Consider the following 20641-nt stretch of genomic DNA (forward strand, 5'->3'; position numbering starts at 1 on the left):
TAGTACATGTTGGATTATACTTATGTTTTGGAGAAGTTTAATCCATTTAAGTAATAAAATAATGCAAGACAAATTCAGTTAAAACCTATTGATTAATCTTTACTGAGCCTCACGTACTTCCTGTATTCCAAATAGTTGAACAAACTACTCAAAATTTCGTTGCTACAACACATGCAATCCCACACACTGATCACAAGCAACTTACAAACACAATCATATTCTGGTTACTCTGTGTCACTTAACGAACTTGAGAGTGGGAGAAGCCTACTCTGTTCACAGCTTGGAGCAGCTCATTAATTAGTGGGTAAGTCCAGGCAGTTACACTGGTCACACCTGACTGATTTGTCTGATAATTTGACCGTCTGACAAATGGCACGTCTGACAAATGGGAGTGAACCATTTCATCCATACAGAAATATTATTTCTTCGTGGTCAACGAAGCGGGTCGTTAGCAGTCCTGACACGACACGGGACAAACAATACAGCAGATTTAACTGCTTTGAATGGTTGAGCAGAGGGGCGCATTTAGTTGTCAGGGGACACCTCCAATCGAAACACTACAACACTAAACTAAAAGTCAACATATTTTAAAGTGTTGGATACCTTTTCTACATTAACAATTTTAAGTTTAGCAGGTCGTGAAAGAGGTAATTTATAAAATGGTTTATGCAAAATGGTTTTAACTGCACATACGAGACAAAATTATGCATATCTACAAATACGCATATGCATGTGTCTTGAAATGCCAAAAAAGTAGACATAAATAAACTAGTACATACGCATATTCGTTTGTTATATTTCCCGACCCACTCAACATTTTGGCATAAATCATATATCAAGACAGTTTGGGGAAGTAGGATATATGAGTCACCACTTGAGAGAAAGTGTTTCATCTACGACCCCATACACCATGCCGTTTTTTTCCATAATATGTAACCCAAGATTGTCGGAAGAGGCGACTAACGAAATCGGGTACCTCCAAACGTTCTTAACATTTTGACATAGCTGAAAACATGGGTTCAAATCATGCAAAAAGATCACGTTACAAACAAAAGACTTCATGAAATGCAACATTCGGTCAGTGCAATCAAGTATGCCTGTACAATTCTAGTATACATTTAAAACCAAATTCACCATATCATAATAAACAATCATGGAAGCAAATTGGCACAAATCCATCCTTTGAGCTTCAACATGACCTTGAGCTTCACCGTAAGTCAGTGGAGTATATCCTGGAAGTTTATCTTTCGCCAACAAGCAAAACAAAACAAAACTAATAAAGAAATGTTTTGATATTACGATAACGGTTAATTGTTTTGTGTATTCCAACTTGGTTTTCAATAAGGTCTCCTATTTAGATATGTCTTCAAAGCCATTAAGCCATCTTCCCTTCAGACGTTCCAGATCGGCTTGCCACTGAAATGAACATTTCATATATGCAAAATGAGGCATTATAAGTTAACTGGCAATGTAACATATGCTAAACTTGGGATAACATTTCTTTAGTAAAGTAGAAATTCTAGAACTTTTAGGGGTTGAGTCCTAATCAGATTTCGAAAACACAATATGAGGTTGGGTCAGACAATCTCCAGCACACAAAGTCAGCGATCTAACCCACTCAGCCATCGGTACTTTTTAATTCCGATTACTGGTAGTCTGGACCAAGAGTTTGGGTACCTTCTGGGTCCAACGACCGAACGCTATGAATTTGTGAAGCCTATTTCTGGTTTATTCTTCTTGATATTGCTGGAATATTGCTCAAAACGGCGTAAAACTAAACTCACTCACTCACACAGCTAGTGCGCACTTCGTATGGTGATCTAACGACAAAGTTTGAAAGCTATCCTGCACAAGAATCCCACAAAATTGGAAACGTGGCAATATGAATAACTCTAAACTCCCAAATAAAGTGAAAAAAAAATATAATAAAGTGAAGAAAAAATAAATAAAATAAAGTGAATTTTTTTTTATTAAATGAATAACTCTAGAAACACGTGAATACCAATGTTTTCAAGATCACGATAAGATAAGCTGCAAAATCTTTTCCAGATCGACCAGGAATGTTTGTCAATTGTACGATTTCGACTACATCACGAGCTTATGTCTGTTGGTCACTGTAGGATAGTGATGATGCCACGTGTTTTCGAAAAGGTGAGCGTATCCTGCCCACCGTCATCACACATGCAAAGGCTAGTCAAATGTTCCTCTGAAAAAACCCCGACGAGATATGGTGCAAGTCAATATAAGCAAATGTATCGGACATTATCCCTGTCACTGATGCGTGAAATGTGTACCAAACACCTTCACTGAGCCCTGTAATGTTATGAAGCCCATATCTGGTGTCCTCCGCCGTGACACAGGTGGGATATTGCTAAAAGCAACATACAACTAAACTCACACGCTCCCAGTAATATTGTAACCTTGATCAAGCACCCTTTGAGCAAGAAACCTGCTTACCTTAGAAACAGTTTCGGTTAGTTGCGAGTGATGTTCAGAATACGTATCAACGTTTTTCCTGATTTTCCAAATGACATTGAGCTTCTGGATTTCAAAACTGAAACATATGATACCATCTTACCCCATAGCGGATTCCGAAAAGGCACACGCACACGCACACGCACACACACGCGCACACAGAGTGCTATAGCTTATGTGGACGGAATTTGACCTCCTTTCAAGTAAAGCCACACGCATGTATTTTGATAATGTCCGGTTGGCAAATAATAGATACTAGGTGTGTGTGTGTGTGTGCGCGCGCGTGTGGGTGTCGGGGGGGGGGGGGGGATACCATCAATATATATGTATTGCATTATACCTGGGTTTTTTTATATTTGTGGTTTACGGCAGTACTCACCATTATTTAAGCTATATGGTGAAGTTTTATGAATAACTTAGTCAGGACCCGACAATCCAGTGATTGACACCTCGATGACATACAATAATCAAGTCACTGAGTGTGACAACCCGTTGGCGGCCTGTTCCGACAAGCAAGGACAAACAAGCGTTGTCTGAATGGCCTCACTTACTTCACCAACTTCTTTACTTATGGAAATTACCAAGTTTGGTTGGTTGGTTGGTTGGTTGGTTGCACTCAGCAATATTCCAGTTATATGGCGACGGTCTGGACCAGACAATCCAGTGATCAACAGCACGAGCGTCAATCTACACATTTGGGATACGATGACATGTGTCAACCAAGTCGGTGAGCCTGACCACCCGATCCCGTGAGTCGTCTCTTATCGCAAGCACATTCTAAAGTGGCTTGCTTCTAATTCAGCAACTTATCATCCGTATCATATATTTTAGCACACCTGCTGGTTACTTAAGGTGGAAACGTTATTTGATCTGTTATCTGCCTGATTGACAACACAATAACAACCTTATCGATATCTACCGCCACGAGACACGCTAGAACTGCGTTTGTATAGTAATCAATACAAGTATAGAAGTGAGTTGAGGTGAAATTGGGTTTAACGTCGTGCTTGAGAATGTTTCGCTCATATGACGACGTGCATGCGTGTGTATGTGTGTGCGGCTGCTTGTACTAGCCCAGACTGAAGCTGGTTTTATAGTGCCAGCCCACTGAGATACCATGCCGCAGTGAAGCATGAATACCCCACTCAGACACATACTGACTCCGAGCCGATCAGTCATTGTTGTACCCATTAATGCCGAGCGCCAGGCAGGGACCAACAAGTACCATATTTTGACGTCTTTTGGTATGGCGCAGTCGGGGATCGAACCCGCGACCTTCCGCTTTCCAGGCGGACGCTCTAACCACTACACCAAGGAGGCGGTAAATCGGATACATCGTTAGAAGAGATAGACCCTCAGTCCTGAGTATTGTTGGATTGTGAATAGTAACACTAGTGTGCAAATTGTCGTTCTCTAAGGTACATAGTTTCTGAGAACATATTCCAAATTTTACGTGAAGCATGGACCGTTACTGTAGAAAAGCACGACACCATTTTTGGAACTTGTTTTTTATCACAATTGTAAAATGTTAATTTCGCAACATATTTGATTTATAGAAAAAACTGATCCCTGTTGAGAAACGGATGCAAGGGCAGACAGACGGAAGGACTGTTTTAGGCTTGGTATAATAGTCACTGGGTGTTTTACGATAGGTGGTGTCCTGCACAAATCACTGTCCGAGCGTATGTAGACAGTCGTAACTGGCAGATACTCCTGATATTATTTACCTGTTTGCGTTTGACGATCGTGAGTAAATATCCTCCAGATCGTTGTATAATTTCTCCAGGGTACGAACCAGTATTTTCCAAGCCCTTTTCGTCACCCTATAGAGAGATAAGTACACAATGCTTGTTTGTACATATTACATAATAAACATACATTATCAAAAAATAATGATAAAACTATAGCTATTTGGTGAATGCAATAGATTTACAACTCTACATGCATGTAAACATTTTGGGCAATAGCATTAGAGAACAATGATGTTAGGGGTATATTATTTTGTAGTAAAGATTGAGCACATAATTCCATCCAAATATCCCCAAAATATTAACTATACTATTTCTGTGGTCGGTATATAACATTGGTAAAGTACGGATATATTCCCAGTACATCTGAAACAGCCTTTATTACATGAGTTTAAGTACATCTGACCACGCGCACACAACTGTAGTTCGGTGGACGCTGCTAACGCCTAATCACGCTGCTAACGTCTAATCACGCTGTTAAATCTCAGTGGACGTACACTATTAAGAGAGCTGAAGTTTGGTTTGTTTGTTTTTTGTTAACGCCGCACTCAGCATCATCACAGCTATATGGCGAGGAAGTCCTTGAAAGGCATTTAGAAGTTGGACGAACATGAATACATGACGCGTTTTATGGATAACAACTTCTTTTATTCTCGTTCACGACGTTCCATTGCTCCTTCATCAGGTGAATGAATTCACTTAAATACATCTCATGTATTCTGGACGGTGGCGATCTGAAATGATCAAGACTGGACTAGACAGTACAGTGATCAACATCATGAACCAGTTGAAGTTGAGGTTGACCAATCCAAGCAGCCACAGACATACGTGAGCAGAACTATATTATTGCAATAATCTTGAACGCCCTCTTAAACCCAATTACACTTCCAGTTCAAAAGTACAAATGTAGTATCACAATCAGGTAATATCACTGTGATACTCTAGTTGCTTTACTGTCCCTTGACGATAGGTTACATAACAGTATGTAGTCATGTAGTCCGTTTCAATGTCAAATCTGTTCTTGTCACAACTCACGATATGGCCGAAATATTGCTCATGTGACGAAATATATTAACTAACTCACTGACTGAAATACACGCTCAAAATGACCAATGAAGTCCCATATCAGAATCAACAGCAAGAAAAACAGCTTGACGTTATCCTTGTGATTAACAATATCAAATGTTCTCGTCACGATATGGCTGAAATATTGCCGATGTGACGTTAACTGTTAATTCACTCACTCACTCACTCTGTGATTTAATGGCATGAAATTTCCACTCATGAATAAATACACGCCAAAATTTCCATGGACATTTTAAAGCATGAAATTGTTTTGGGAGACAACGGCCATGACGACGGAGATATAATAACGTAGCTGTTGTATGTATAACTGATACCAGCCTTACAAATGATAAACTTACATCTAAAACTAATGTCTAAATATCTTAACAAAACACGGTGTAAATGTATCCATGTTGCAATTATACAGAATATGTACTTACATGGCAGCTTTTCCTCCTGAAAGGACCATCAATCTCTCAAAACGTGCCATGTTCATTTCAGCCTCTAGCCTGAGGTGACAAAGATTAACACTGACAATGTTTTAATCATCATGAAAGCATTCAAAACTAATAAATGTTTTACGAAGAATATTATAACACCTTATGTTCCAGTTTTGACGGAGTGTTCCATATGGTAAACTGTCTTTACTACACGATACAATACTGTATTGTTAAATAGGTTTGAGCAGACAATAGTTTGGCACACCGAGAGGAAACCAACATATGACGTAAATACAAGAGCGTTGAGATTATCTCAGTATAAAGCATAATGCGTGATGCATAAGTTTGCCGTCGGCTTTTGTATTGTAGGTATCATAAATTCTTATAGGATTATTCTTTCCTGAGTGCATCGCCCCCATTTTTATACAGCGTCAAACAGCCATGTATTGTTACAAATACACTCTCACATCGTGAAAACCGTAACTAAACCTTTCTCGGAACGTTAAGCAAAGGTTTGTCTGGTACGGGGCGATTTGCGTCAATGAATTGAACCTTCCAAAAGAAGGTTCGTTTCAGAAGACCTCCTTTGCATATTTTGTGGTATGGGATAATATTGTTATCTAATGTATTGAACGATCGATGAACGTTTTATGATAACTTGTAAACAACAGTCATTCACCAGTGCCTGCTTGAAACTTACCGGTGCTTCTCGAAGAAATTAAATGCTTCTTTACAGTTTAAATCCTCCTTTGGATGTCCCCTGCATTTGGTAAGTTCCACATCATGCTGAAGTGAAATCATGCGATATGGACATTTTGAAAGAACAAATACCACAAAATCTGGTGGGATAAATACAGACAATAGCCAATGGGGTTTTCGTTGATATACATGTTTCGTTCTTAATGTAAGAAATTTAAGATGTATTGTAGTAAGTAGTATTTTGTTTATCATATAGTGTCTTTTTAAAATATTTGACGTTTGGTGTATTTTAATTTTATATTGTAGATTTAGAAACCGATATTTAGACAACGTTCCAGTAGACATCATAAAGTGCCGAATAAATTGCAGTTAAGTTTGTCCCAGATACGCCCACAGGTTAAAAATACCTGTCAACACATATTTAGCAAAACTCGTAGTAGTATATATGGAAGATGCTCTGCTGAATAATATCTTTGAATAATCTGTAGAGACTTGTGTTCGTTTGAGAGGAATTATACGATCAGTCTATACGAGTTTGTGTTCGTTCAAACTCACGTTTCTACATTTATAATTCAAAGAGTGAAGAATGAAAGTGAGTTGTCTTTTAAGCTGTCTTGCCCATTATTTCATATACATCACGACATGGAAGTCCGAATTGATGCAGGCCTCATGTATTTCCACTTATATAAACACAACGAGAACGAATATGGTGCTAACGAACCAAGAAAACTCCAGGACGAATCTGGTATTTGATCATGGGACCCAGGCATACTGAAGAGGTGCAATTATGCCGCGAGTGGACTGCTGTCTTCATGAGCTTATCAACACCAACACATAAGTCGACCATCATCTTACCTGTTCACACTGCTTTAAAAAGTACGAATATTTTTGCTGCACTTCCTGCAATTCACGAAGGTACCCACAGTCTTCTAGTCCCCAATTCTTCCAAGCAAATTCTAACAATGGCAGTAGACCGTCAACACCTTTCTGGCATTCGAGGAATAGTCGTTGTGTATCTTGAATTTTCGTTTTGACTATTTTACTTTCATCGTCAGCAAAACATCTACAACACAAAAAGAGTACATAGCTTAACATATATCATAAACACCTGACAGATATGATTACATTTACCACTGGACAGAAAGTTGAGCACTATTTGAGCGTGGCTCGGTTCTTCCCCTTGGTTGAGTGCTCTCAATCTCTGCTGTCTTTCTGGGGTTTTTAAAAAAAATATTTTCTAAATATGTTTAAATATTGCTTCTCGAAGGCACTCCCCTCCCCTCCAAAAATGGAAAAAGAAAGAAGAAAAACAGCAACAAACAAAACAAAAACCCAACAACATACAAACGAACACAAAATCATCAAATAATCAGTACATTCTTGTTACAAATGTAATGTACCGTGCTGATTTATTCAGGTCATAGTGTAAAACATATCACTCAGTATTTCATTTTGAAATATCACACGATGAAATCGATATTACACACTAATGAAATATTTTAAGCCTTTCCTATTGGACCTTTTAGGGTTTATAATTATGACATTCCGAGTAACCTTATAAAAGCTTCAACTTGCCTTAAAGTGCCCGTTCCTTCAACTAGATGCTTCTGCATGAACCTTGCATTTGTCAGTTCCTTTTGCATATCCATATATGCACCAAGGCCATCTGGGTTACAGGTAATGGCAGAGGTTAAAGGTGTGTCTTCTATTTCTGAAACATCGATGTGTCGTTCTTGAGCATTCACCCATTCCTCCAGTGATAGGGTTAATTGCTATACCTATACACACATGCCAAAATGGGATTCCGGAGTGGGACAGGTGCCATGTTTAATCGTTAAAACCAACAAATATATAGATCGTGCATATGTTACAGAGTGCGACCTGCTTACTTGGCGCCTGATGAATCGTTTACTTCCATGCTATGAAATATTTCCTGCCGTTCACCGCTCCTACGGTGTGTGTATACCTCCATACTTTAACTATATAATTGCCCTATTTATTGAATACAGACCAGTGCTAGTCAAATGAAAACATATGTCCACCCATACCTACTCCTATATGCTTATTGTCATGCGTCCCAGGTGGCTAAGGAACCATAAACTCGCTGTGCAGAATTGCCTCCCCTAGGCGTATCAGGATCATCTAACCTTGCGTGTTCAAATCCGGAGCCCTCAACATTATGTTCCAAGATTATCATTGTTACTGTTCACAGCGGTGATTACCCCGACACACCCACATTGTGTTACAAGGACATATTCTTTACATGCTTAACTCCGAATGTAACGATGTTGATAACTACAGACGTCTGAACGTCTATGGCATATGTTTAACTCACCTCTACGTGAGGGTTCGTTCACGGAAAACAAATACCAAGTGGCGGAGGAATACAGACGCCAATTGTTGTTTCCAAGTTTCATATTTTGAAGAAGGAGTAACTGTTGCAATGGTGGTATTCCAGTATTTTCGGAAATAATTCGCTGTAAGCTTGAAAAGCTGGGAAATAAAGAACGAATAAATATTCTCTGAAACAGGCAAAAGTTTGAATTTTAAAAACATTTTATTTTTGTTTGTTAAATCGTCTCATATCGGTCAAAGGAATTGCTTTCACGGTCCTCTTCGACATATAAAAATATAGTCACTTCGTTTGCTGATGTTTAACTCTCAGCCTGGACCAGACAATCCAGTGACAGACACCAGCTAAGTCGGCGATCCCGACAACCCGGCTCCCCTTTGTCGCCTCTTATTAGTCAAGCATAGGTTGCCGAGATCCATTTTTCGAATCTTCACCAGTTACATACCAGGTAAAAACATGTTACTTAACTATCTATTATCTGGGTCATTCATTTTTCCCAGCGTCACGTTCAGTCAAGGGCCATGTTATCTATGTATTCACACAGACATCCTTTAACTCTTGAAGAGACATATCAGGTGTAAGTCTTACCTGTCACATGCGAAACTCCGCAGACTTGCATTCCTAACATCCCAGATCTTTACACTTTCCTTGTCCATTTCAACAGTTCGATCCATATCACGTACGTTCTATAAGCAAATCAAAACATTGTATAATTGAGTGATTGGGTGCTGGTAACGTCGCACTAATCAATATTACAACTATTCCAGTTAAATAATCAAGTCGATCAGCCTAACCACCTGATCCCGTTAGTTACCTTTTACTAAAAGCATGGGTTGCTACCGACTAATTCTAACGGAGACAGTATTCCTAGATACTTGTCCCATTTGTGTCTGCGCATGTGTGTGTGCGTGCGTGAAGAGCGTGAAGACTTCTCGATCGTCTTTCCTGTTCGACATGGGCGAGTGGCAGATTTTGCCGAGCCTGCACCGAAACGGTCCACCCACCAACTTTCGGCCTTCTATTCCGCCGGCGTCTCGAATCGTTTCTCGTATCCTGTAGCCATAGACCGGAATCGTTTCTCCAGTCGGCGAATCGAGTAGCAGCAAATAGTCGGTTCTTCCCTTCGTATTTCGCTACGGCGAACTATTTGCACGTGTACATTCCTACCGGCTTTTCGGTGTTTGTTGCAAGGAGGGGCTGCCACTGGGTAGTATGTCGTCCCTGTCCTCGTGGCGGCGGCTCTGTATGTCTGCATATTTGTTTCTATATCCATACACTTCTCATAGCTCTATAATTCGAGTGCACTTGCATCGACATACTGGGGTTGTTTTTTCCGTATACCTGTCTTGGGGTTGGATGGACTACTGGGATCGCAAAGAAAAACAACAACAGTGCAAACAAAGAGTGTCCCTATATACTCAACGACCGCCTCTTTATACTCCTTATAGAGTCTCCCTGTTTATAACTACTAGATGACGCAACGCATCTGGGTATAGTGCGATTGTATTACTGCCCCTTTCACCACCTCCTCCCCCACCACCACCAACCCCACGCACACACTTCGTAAACGTATAACGTCCGCAAAATAAATATTACGACGATAGTAGCAACTATAAACCGAGGTTCTAAATTTCCGCAATGTTTCTAAATCGACAATAGGGAGATGAAACGTATTACTAAATTTCTCAAAAGTCCTTACTTAATTACACAGAAGACCCATAATGTTTTACAAAAACTTATACAAGCTATATAAGACCACGACATCATGTCCAGCATGGAATGCATGTAGAAGAGCATGTGATATGTAAGGTCACGGTGACCTGACACACAACACGGCGGTCTCTAAACAGACTGATATGTTAAGTTGTTCAGATCTGCGCCATGGTGACGTAGTATGTAAGCACTATCCTGAATCTATGCGTGTAATGATCAAAACTTATGAGATTAAACTATGTTCTTTTGTAGAAATTCATAAAAACAGAAGTACGTGTAACCTTCACCTTGGGGATTATCAACAACACATGTCAGAGTTGAATGAATGTTTATAACTATAATTTGGGCATTTATACATACACCAGAATGTCCAGCTTATCCAACCAGTAATATAGTATAACACTACAGCCGTACGTAATACATATAGAAACTAAATATAGCCCGATGTAAATTAGGTCATGCGATGAATTCCTCGCTTAGTTCCAAATAAATCCAAATAAAATAAACAGTCTGTATTAAACTGTGCAATCTTACCGTACCTGTCGTGCAGTGGACAGAGTGGATCTACCTCGTGTGGGTACGCGACACAGCGAAATTAGAACCCAGATGAGAGGCCTATTGTATAATTGTCAACAGAGCAATACTTCCTGTATACGATATAAATAAAGTCACGGCAGTGTGAAATGTTAATCGATACGTTAAAGAGTTCAGTGGACGGTTTGTGGTGGGGTTTAGATTGAGAGCGTGGAGTGACGCTCTCCGTCTGTTGACTATCCCGCTGAATAAGGAGTAGAAGAAATACTGGATTTGAAGTTTTGTGCTTTAAATGTTCATATTATAACTTTCATACCTATGAATTACAGTTGTGGTATGACAGTACGGTACTGGCAGGTTATGGACAGCCCTGTTACTGATCTCATCGGCCTTCAGGGACAACGGCCTATAGGCTACACCTGTAACCTGAGGGGGCTCGGAATCGGAACTCTCCTTTGTTAACACTTAACTCAAACCCATCACTCAAAATTATGACGATCATGTTACAAATTGTAATTATTCAGCGAGTGAATATTGTTTAACCTTACTATTGCCAACATAATTAAAGTTATAACGACGGCGTAATAGACGTATCCTCAATATACATAGGCGGATCCAGAGGTGGGGGTGTGGGGGTTTCTTTATCCTGAAAGCTTATCAAATTACTATTGAAACTCTCGTGTTAATGGAGAGTGCACCCCCCAACCCACTTTCTCCAAAAGCTGTATCCGCCACTGATATACGGCTCTAGAGTGACTTAGTGAGTCGGTATTTCAGCCATATCGTGACTATGAGAGCTGCATATCCATAAAAACAAACGTACACAATAAAAATACCTGTCGACAAAGGACAGTAGAGTAACTAGGTTATAACAGATAAATATATATTTTGCACTATCAAACAACAAAAAACCCCGATATTTCTCTAGCTATACAATGCTATACAAATGAGCTGTAGATCGGCAACAACTCAAGGTACATCCCCATATAGAGATCATGGGGACTTACAGAACCTTTGCTAACTGCATGAACCCTAGCTGTATTTACACCATCCTTTCAGATGTTAGCAATTTGGAACAATTTAGCCACGAAATAAATAACACACATTCTACGATTAAAACCGCGCAAGTCAAAACATTGAGTACACATCAGTCTCGTTTCCTGTTGACTGGGTTCCGTCCTATTGCGCAACTTAGTACAATAACCAGTCCAGAATTTTTAGACCAATTCATTTAACTGGATGCATAAATATTAATCAGTATTATTTGATACATCTAAGCACTTGTATGTTGCAACACTACGCTCCTTATAACCCTTGCAAACATGTCGTGCAGCGTGCTCTGTCGTACAGCGAGCACTGACAAACAGAAGCCTGGAATTCGTGGAAATATCAAAACGAGGCTCTGCCGCTAGAAACGTTTGGCGGTCAGGTACGGACTTGATATGATATCAATCACACTGTGCGTTACAGAACTACACTGAATAAGCGCAAATAACCCATAACAGGTGTAACCAGTTAGCCGGATGAATTGTGAATCATTTTGCGACCTCATCAAACTGGGGCAGTCTGTGACGTCTTGGTTAATGTATGCTGCCAACACCTCGCCATACAATATAGAAATACGATGTTATTAAAGTTTAAAGTTGAAATTCATTTGTAAATACCATTTTCTTATGAAACAAGAAATTGGAAATCAGTGTAACCATAGTTGTTTGTTATGTCTATTTTCACGTTCACACGAGAAAATTCGGATCGGCTGAAAAGTAGATCATCGTCTGAATAGGTTAATGAGACTCGTGTTTCGGTTTGTAGGACTAAATATACTTTGAATGACGTGGTCTTACAAACCCTCTGAGGGGGAACCCTCAAGCCCCTCCAAGTAATGAGTATCCTACTATTCATAAAATATATTTTATTCTGTACAAAATATATTGTTATTTTTTTATAAAGCGGCTAAATTTTATATAACCCAGTTATGTGTATTCTACAATTCATAAAATATATGGATCAAAGCAACTAAATTGTCTTTGAAAACCCTGACAATATATGAGAACATATACCAATAAGGCACACGAGAGTACGCTTGGGCTTATATAACAATACTGTAACCACATCAAGGCGGGTGTACAAAATGGCTTCACACACTTTATACTATATGCGTTCATATATTTAGAACTTGTGTAGGTCACGATATGGCTGAAATATTGCCGATGTGACTTAAAATCTGAAGTCACTCACCCTTGTGGGAACAACCACCGCTGGCAGATGTGAAGCTATTACGACTGCTTAACATGAACAATCGAGTTTGGGTCAAGCAATCCTGGGTCACGGTGACAGGGAGGTCACCTATAGGTACTGTGAACATCCCCAGTCGTCTTCTTTGAGTGACTGAGTTTAGTTTTACGCAGCAATAGCAATGTTCAAGCTATATCAGGCGCGTACACAGATGGGTTTCACACACGGTGCCCATTTGGAGAATCTAACCCGGACTTTTGCCGTGACGCGGTAGGTTCTGAGGTACTGAGGGACTATTCAGCAAAGTGATTGGACAATAGAAGTTGCATTGGCAGATTATACTTTGCAGGACACTCGAAGTAGCTGATAAAATGTCTTATGTCCCTGACAAAAGAGTATATGCTGTTACCGTTAATAATTTCGAGGCCACTGTTACATGTTTGATCATTTAACCGAAAATGTTGGCGCCGACCCTCAATTACTAACATGTCTTTTGCAACAAAATGCATTGATTCAGTGCACACAAAAAAAACTTGACCTCCAGTTTGGGTGAGTGAGTACTAACATGTCTTTTGCAACAAAATGCATTGATTCAGTGCACACACAAAAAACTTGACCTCCAGTTTGGGTGAGTGAGTGAGTTTAGTTTTACGCCGTACTCAGCAATATTCCAGCTATATGAGGGCGGGCTGTAAATAATCGAGTCTGGACCAGACAATCCAGTGATCAACAGCATGCGCATTGATCTGCGCAATTGGGAACCGATGACATATGTCAACAAAGTCAGCGAGCGTGACCACCCGATCCCGTTGTGGAAATTCAACAGTAGGGCTCGAGGGCGTGTCCTGATTGAAAGGTCACAGTGACCTGCGACTGATGAAAAATGATCAACACGTCGACTAGTATTCATATGTTTAGCCGTTACATGCATTCGAAACACAAATAGGGGACTAGAAAATGGCATATTTGTGAAGATTTCACACATACATCTGAACAGAGGTCACTAATTAGCAATGGACATTTTCTACGTGTTACCTTTAGGATGAACCATGATAACTCACTGCTTAATAGAGTGAAAATATCCCTTAAAAATGACTTTGATAACCTTTTATAAATCGGAAAACGAAGTTTCTCGTGTAACAGTCTTTGATTATTTTGGTAAATGGTAGTAGATTCCGTCACTATAGCTACCAGTTTGATTACAATGCAAAGTGATAAAAATTAAGTAGCTACGGTGCACACAGTTAAGTTAAATACGTTCTGATGCAAGCTGTATCACTAAACAAGTACACAATGGGTATCGTACAGATTTGGCCCAAAGGAATTCTCCTAACTCTCACCTCCAGCCTCTTTGTTAGCCTCTCTTGTCAGCCAATGCAACATCCGTGGGGAATAACCGATCTATTTATAGCGCCACGTCACAGCAGCCTTGCACATGGCAGTATATCGACAATTTCCGCTTTGCTGACTGAAGGTTTCATTCCATTCGTTACCGACTCGTGTTATTCCGGGACAAGCCGAATAGCGACTTGTGCCCCTATGGAAGGAGTGAGTGAGTGAGTGAGTGAGTTTAGTTTTACGCCGCACTCAGCAATATTCCAGCTATATGGCGGCGGTCTGTAAATAATCGAGTCTGGACCAGACAATCCAGTGATCAACAGCATGAGCATCGATCTGCGCAATTGGGAACCGATGACATTTGTCAACCAAGTCAGCGAAACTGACCACCCGATCCCGTTAGTCGCCTCTTACGACAAGATAGTCGCCTTTTTATGGCAAGCACATGGGTTGCTGAAGACCTATTCTACCCCGGATCTTCACGGGTCTCCCTATGGAAGGATTTCACATTGGCGCATGAACACCGGAACTACTTCAAACAGGAACGATGACACTATTCATGTTTCATTCCAGTGGTACTTAATATCACCGATGCACATGTATATTGAATTGCCGTTTTTGTTTTTGCTTATTTATTTCAAAGAATTAAACCTCCTTGGTACAACGAAAAGAAGGAGAAAAACATATTTGTTGAAGACATATTCTGACGTAATGATTACCAGATGTTCACCTTAAATTTCCAATTATATTTCTGAAAAGGGTTTAATAATCACAAATGGGATTTGTTTTCTTCAATATGAAATACAATTTATAAATATACCCAGCTGCATTAAATCCCATTGCAGAAACTCAAAAATGACTTTGAAATATTTCTTATACTGAACATACGTGTAGCCTTGTGTACGTGTAAGTGGAATTTTAAATGAATTCGCTGAAAAATATATGAATGACCAACAAAGGTGAGACTAAAATATTCCAAGAGATGTGAAATATATGCCCAATGTTAAAGATTAAAGTTGATTAGTTACGTACAGATGTAATATTATTGTTTTGAAGTTCGTAGCGATTTACATTTACATTGATTACATTTCCGTTATGTCAGCAAACGCACGTTCATGTATGATTATGATTATGATTATAATGTTCATGTAGCGGACATATTTGAATCTCTCACCGTCAATCGCATGATTCCTGTGAAAAACTTCACATTAAACAGCACAATTCTGTTTGCTACGTTCTTAGTACTTTCAATAAGACGATAATTTTTTTCATGATTTTTTAAACAATAACGTAATGCCATAAACGATTTAAGCAGTCGGGATTATTTTTATCAAAGCACGCAACCATTACGCGCGTTCTGATTGGTTCCTGATTGGTTCCACTGAGTTAGTTTGTGAGTGTGTTTGGTTTTATGCCGCTTTTAACAATATTCCAGCAATATCACAGTGGGGGACACACGAAATAGGCTTCACACATTGTACCCATGTGGGGAATCGAACCCGGGCCTTCAGCGTGACGACCGAGCGCTTTAACCAGTAGGCTAACCCCTAGGCTAAATTGTTCCATTGTTGTAACTGGCGTGATGTCAAACTGAATGTATATACGACAGCCCCCTTTTCTAATACAAAGGAATTGTTTTAGATAACACGCAGCAGAACGGGCTTTAGAGTATCATGTGAACAAGAAGCGTGTACAAAGTTCGGGTTGTCAACTTGACGCCGTGTCGCGGAATGATTGACAGTCGACCAACTGACATTTTCTTCAAACATACAGCGCTAATATTACTGTAAAATATGTAAGTGTTTGGATGTTTTTAACTCTCATTGGCTGATTGACTCAGTGTTTGGATGTAGTTATGACAAGGGGTATTATGGATATAAACTCACCATGTAGATGGCTTGGAACAAGACACACACGCACGCGCAAACACACACGCAGAGACACACACACAATGAAGCCAGTTATAACTATACATCCACATATTCTCAATGGTTAGTACGCTTTAAGCACGCTTTCCTCTTTTACTCGCTCTTATTCAAACGACTGGGTGTCTTTAAAACATTCAGTAATTCTGCTAACAGTGCTGTCTCTTGTTCTTGAGGATACAGCGTCTGCCTAGAGACCGGAAAGTCATGGTTACATCCCCAACACGTCATACCAACGGCGTATGTGCAGACACACACACTCGCTGACACGAGCAAGCACGTCGTTACATAACCGCATATGCTTGTCTCAAATTGTCTCAACTATAGAAAATCAGTTCTACATTCAACATAACACGTTCAACTGAAAAAAAATCAAAATTAAATATCCTTTTGTCAGTAACAACATTCCCTACCAAACTGCGCAATAAGCCACGTCAGCTGAACGGAGCCTTGAACAGTGTCACGGTGACTTTCACTGAATCAATCGCGACATTTAATTTCAAACTAAGGAGGCAATACGCCCGATATATGATATGAAACAAAATAAACCCCGTCCTACCTCAAGGTACCTCCGAGATTTAAAATATTTGCAGTTGCTGAATTCCGACAGCTAACGAGTTCATGCACATTAATCGGTTTCCCCACTGATGCCTCAAATCAATACACAATCAAGTAACAACCCTCGATGACTGAATAAGTGGGACGTTGCAATTACGCATATAGAACCTCACCTGTAATGTTTTGAGATGCATACATTTGAAAGGGTGGGTGTACCGTTGCTCTTTCCCCAATAAACCTAATACATCAGCCATTGATCGTTACTCTGCTCTCATGGGTCCAACTGAGTGTATTTCTGATGATCTTGCGGGCTTGTTATGGAGATTGTACGTGCGCTTCGACCAATTTTAGGAAATGTAATTATAATCGCTGCGAGTTTCAAAACAACAATATCGTATTTGTATGTAACTAATCAACCTTAAGCTTTAACATTGGGCTTATATTTCATAGCTCTGGGGATATTTTAGTCTGACTGTTTTTTGGTCATTCATATTTTTTTTTTAGCGAATTCATTTAAAATTCCACCAAGGTTGTGACAGCAAGGTTACACGAATGTTCAGTTTGAGAAATATTTTAAAGTCATTTTTGAGTATCTGCTTCGGGATTTAATGTAGCTGAAAAAATATTATTTTATTTGTATATTCAATAAGACAATTCCCATTTGTGATGATTAAACCCTATTAAGAAAACTAACATAATTGGCAATATAAGGTGAACAGCTGGTAATAATTACATTAGAATATGTCTATAACAAATATGTTTTTCTCCTTCTTTTAGTTGTATCAAAGAGGTTTAATTCTTTAAAATAAATAAGTAAAAAAAACCCCCAAAACAACAACCTAGCAATGTACATGTGCTTCGGTGATATTAAGAAACATCGGAATCCAACAGGGATAGAGTTATCGTTCTTGTTTAAAGTAGTTCTGATGTTCATGCGCCAATATGAAATCCTTCCAGAGGGGCACGAGTCGCTATTCGGCTTGTCCCAGAATAACACGAGTGGGTCACGAATGGGACTTTTAAGTAAACTCTACTAGTGGAAAATTTCCATGAAAGGTGAGGGGCGGTGGGGTAGCCTAGTGGTTAAAGCGTTCGTGTGTCACGCCGAAGACCCTGGTTCGATTCTCAACATCAGTACAATGTGGGAAGTCCATTTCTGGTATCCTCCGCCATGATATTGCCGAAATATTGCTAAATCCATACTCACTCACTCATGAAAGGTAAGCACACGTAATGGTGTCTGTGTGAGTGAGTTTAGTTTTACGCCGCACTCAGCAATATTCCAGCTATGTGGCGGCGGTCTGTAAATAGTCGAGTCTGGACCAGACAATCCAGTGATCAACAGCTTGAACATCGACCCGTGCAATTGGGAACCGATGTCATGTGTCAACCAAGTCAGCGAGCCTGACCACCCGATCCAGTTAGTCGCCTCTTACGACAAGCATGGGTTACTTTAGGTTCATTCTAACCCGGACCTTCTATTGGAACATCAAAAGGGTCTTAACTCAAATGCAATAATGGCCATATTTATTGTTGTCTTACCGGTACACCTTCCACAGTGGGATAGTTTGTGTGTACACATCCCATCAAGTCTACTGCTTGTTAGCTGCTGTGATAAAATAACATGGAAAATTAGCATGTCCGATTAGGGACAAAAAGTCAAATATACTGAACAGTAAAAGAAACGCAAGTCTGTCTTTTTGTCAAGTTTTTTTAATAGAAGACAACCCAAATTATGTCTAATCATTTATTCTATAGACAACACTGTCAATGTAACAGCTAACAGTTGCTGTTGACATTGAATTGCAATAAGTTCAAACTAATCACAGTCCGTCAAATGGAGATACCCCTGAACGCGAATGACAATCTCTTTAGTAGCGCATATAGCCACCTTGACCTTGCACACAGGCCGTGCAACGTGGCCTCATTGAGTTCACTAGAGTCTGGAAGAATGCCTGAGGCAACTGCTTCCGCTCAAACACCAATATCTATTCCAACTGTGCAAGTGTGAGTGGCTGTCTACCTGCAGCAATCCTCCGTCCAATTTCGTCCCAGAATGTTCAATGGGAGCCATATCCGGGGAAAGAGACATTAATGTTGTTCTGATCCAGATAATCCATCGACACCCTTGCTGTGTGAGGGCTGCAAACGTCGCTGGCGTTGTTGACGTGCCAAAATTAGCCCCACATATGGCCTTCGGCAGTGGATTCCAGCAGCCCGAAGACAATTCCTTGCTGCTTGAGTTCGGTTCCTTAGATGAGTGACCCGGATGAACTGATCTTGCGCATGAGTTGTCACTCGTTGCCGTCCGGTACGAGGACGTTCAGCAGCACCTGCTTTGCTGATGACGTTGAGAAAGTCGTGTAATGGTGGTAAGATGACAGCCCAATTGTCTAGCTACAGCGGTTGCAGTGCAACCTCCGTGTAACTTTCCAATGGCCATTCCCCTCTGCTCAGTCGTTAGTCTAAGCATCGTCTGTGGCGTGTACACCTAGCGTCAATACTGAACTGTTTTTTTACACAAACCTTTATAAAGGATACCTCAGAGTGAAATGCATGCTTTTCATTCATCACGTCGATGCACGTGCTAAGATTATGGTTTTGCTGCACTGTTGGTGTGTTTGTGCGAATGTTTCGTATGGACGTTAAATTGCATGACATCATCTCATCTGGGATCATTACGTCACTTTACCATGAACGTTCCATAAACATGAACGCTTACCTTCATGAGATTTCATTTTTTCGAAACTTGCGTTCCTTTTACTGTTCAGTATAAATGAAAACACAGTGCCTTTTTTGTAAGTGGTCAAGTGTAACTTCTGTTTGAGATTACACTCTCTTGGTAAAGTACATATTTCAGTATATTTTGGGAGTCCAACCTGAGATTCGAACCCACACTCTCAATGCCAGCAATGCCACCACACAACGTCTGCCAGTTAGTGTGTCAGTAAGTGACAGTGTTAAATGTACCGACAACAGCCACATGCATCAAGCAATACCCGCAACTAAAAACTCTGTTTCATGGTTTTATTATCGTAAGGTGATCAGGGAGACCGAATTTTGTCTTTCGTCTCCGGGATTTGATCCTGAAAAAGAATACCTCTATATTTAATCTTCAACTTAATACACTGTATATATTCCAACTTGCACAAACTGCTATAGTTCCCATGTAATTTAGTTGCAACCGTACACAAGAAAGAAGAACATATCATAGTCATACTTACAGAGAGTTGCCCATGATCTGTTACTTGGTTGGCAGTCGAACACTACCTGTGGACCCAACACTGTTGCTTGGAAACAAGATATGAAAACGTTCCATATATTTTCAAGTTGTGGTGTTTGGGGTTGCCATTGCACCATTTATCAAAGCAAACCATATGTGTGCACCCTATCAATGTTATTAACGCTATGACGCCATATAACGTCACCTTGCTCTTTTGCTACGATTGTTTATTGGATCTCCTAGGTGTGTCAACATGATACCTATCGTAATGGGCTTCATCAAGGTGGTAACGTAGATCACATACGGCTTTCCTACTACATCCAGCAGAAACGCGA

The 20641-nt window shown here is 40.0% G+C and overlaps 1 protein-coding gene and 1 long non-coding RNA gene across 2 annotated transcripts; both read right to left on the minus strand.

The window, feature by feature from the left end:
- Nucleotides 1-1295: 1295 nt before the first annotated feature.
- Nucleotides 1296-17337, minus strand: LOC124254715. The gene is made up of 10 exons (XM_046688565.1): nucleotides 17257-17337; nucleotides 9369-9466; nucleotides 8763-8920; nucleotides 8003-8138; nucleotides 7283-7490; nucleotides 6429-6514; nucleotides 5729-5797; nucleotides 4203-4298; nucleotides 2458-2554; nucleotides 1296-1416 (listed from the first exon to the last, which is right to left on the minus strand). Exons 1-10 carry the CDS (start codon nucleotides 17335-17337, stop codon nucleotides 1351-1353), a joined length of 1095 nt encoding a protein of 364 aa, XP_046544521.1. The 3' UTR covers nucleotides 1296-1350.
- Nucleotides 17338-20096: 2759 nt separating this feature from the next.
- On the minus strand, nucleotides 20097-20380 carry LOC124254716. The gene is made up of 2 exons (XR_006892526.1): nucleotides 20308-20380; nucleotides 20097-20169 (listed from the first exon to the last, which is right to left on the minus strand). It is a non-coding gene; the product is annotated as an uncharacterized LOC124254716 (long non-coding RNA).
- Between the last annotated feature and the right edge of the window lie 261 nt (nucleotides 20381-20641).

The sequence above is a fragment of the Haliotis rubra genome, unplaced genomic scaffold (genome assembly GCF_003918875.1).
Source record: "Haliotis rubra isolate DU_JTF1 unplaced genomic scaffold, ASM391887v1 Scf58, whole genome shotgun sequence".
NCBI classification, from domain to species: domain Eukaryota; kingdom Metazoa; phylum Mollusca; class Gastropoda; order Lepetellida; family Haliotidae; genus Haliotis; species Haliotis rubra.

Bases quoted from the DNA above. Each gene is read 5' to 3' on its own strand.
- LOC124254715 (XM_046688565.1), bottom strand. From the start codon at position 17,337: ATGGCTGATGTATTAGGTTTATTGGGGAAAGAGCAACGGTACACCCAC. The intron at 8,921-9,368 runs GTAAGACTTACA...TTTATTTCCCAG, and splicing joins CGGAGTTTCGCATGTGACAG to CTTTTCAAGCTTACAGCGAA. The intron at 6,515-7,282 runs GTAAGATGATGG...ATTTCACTTCAG, and splicing joins TTTTAAAGCAGTGTGAACAG to CATGATGTGGAACTTACCAA.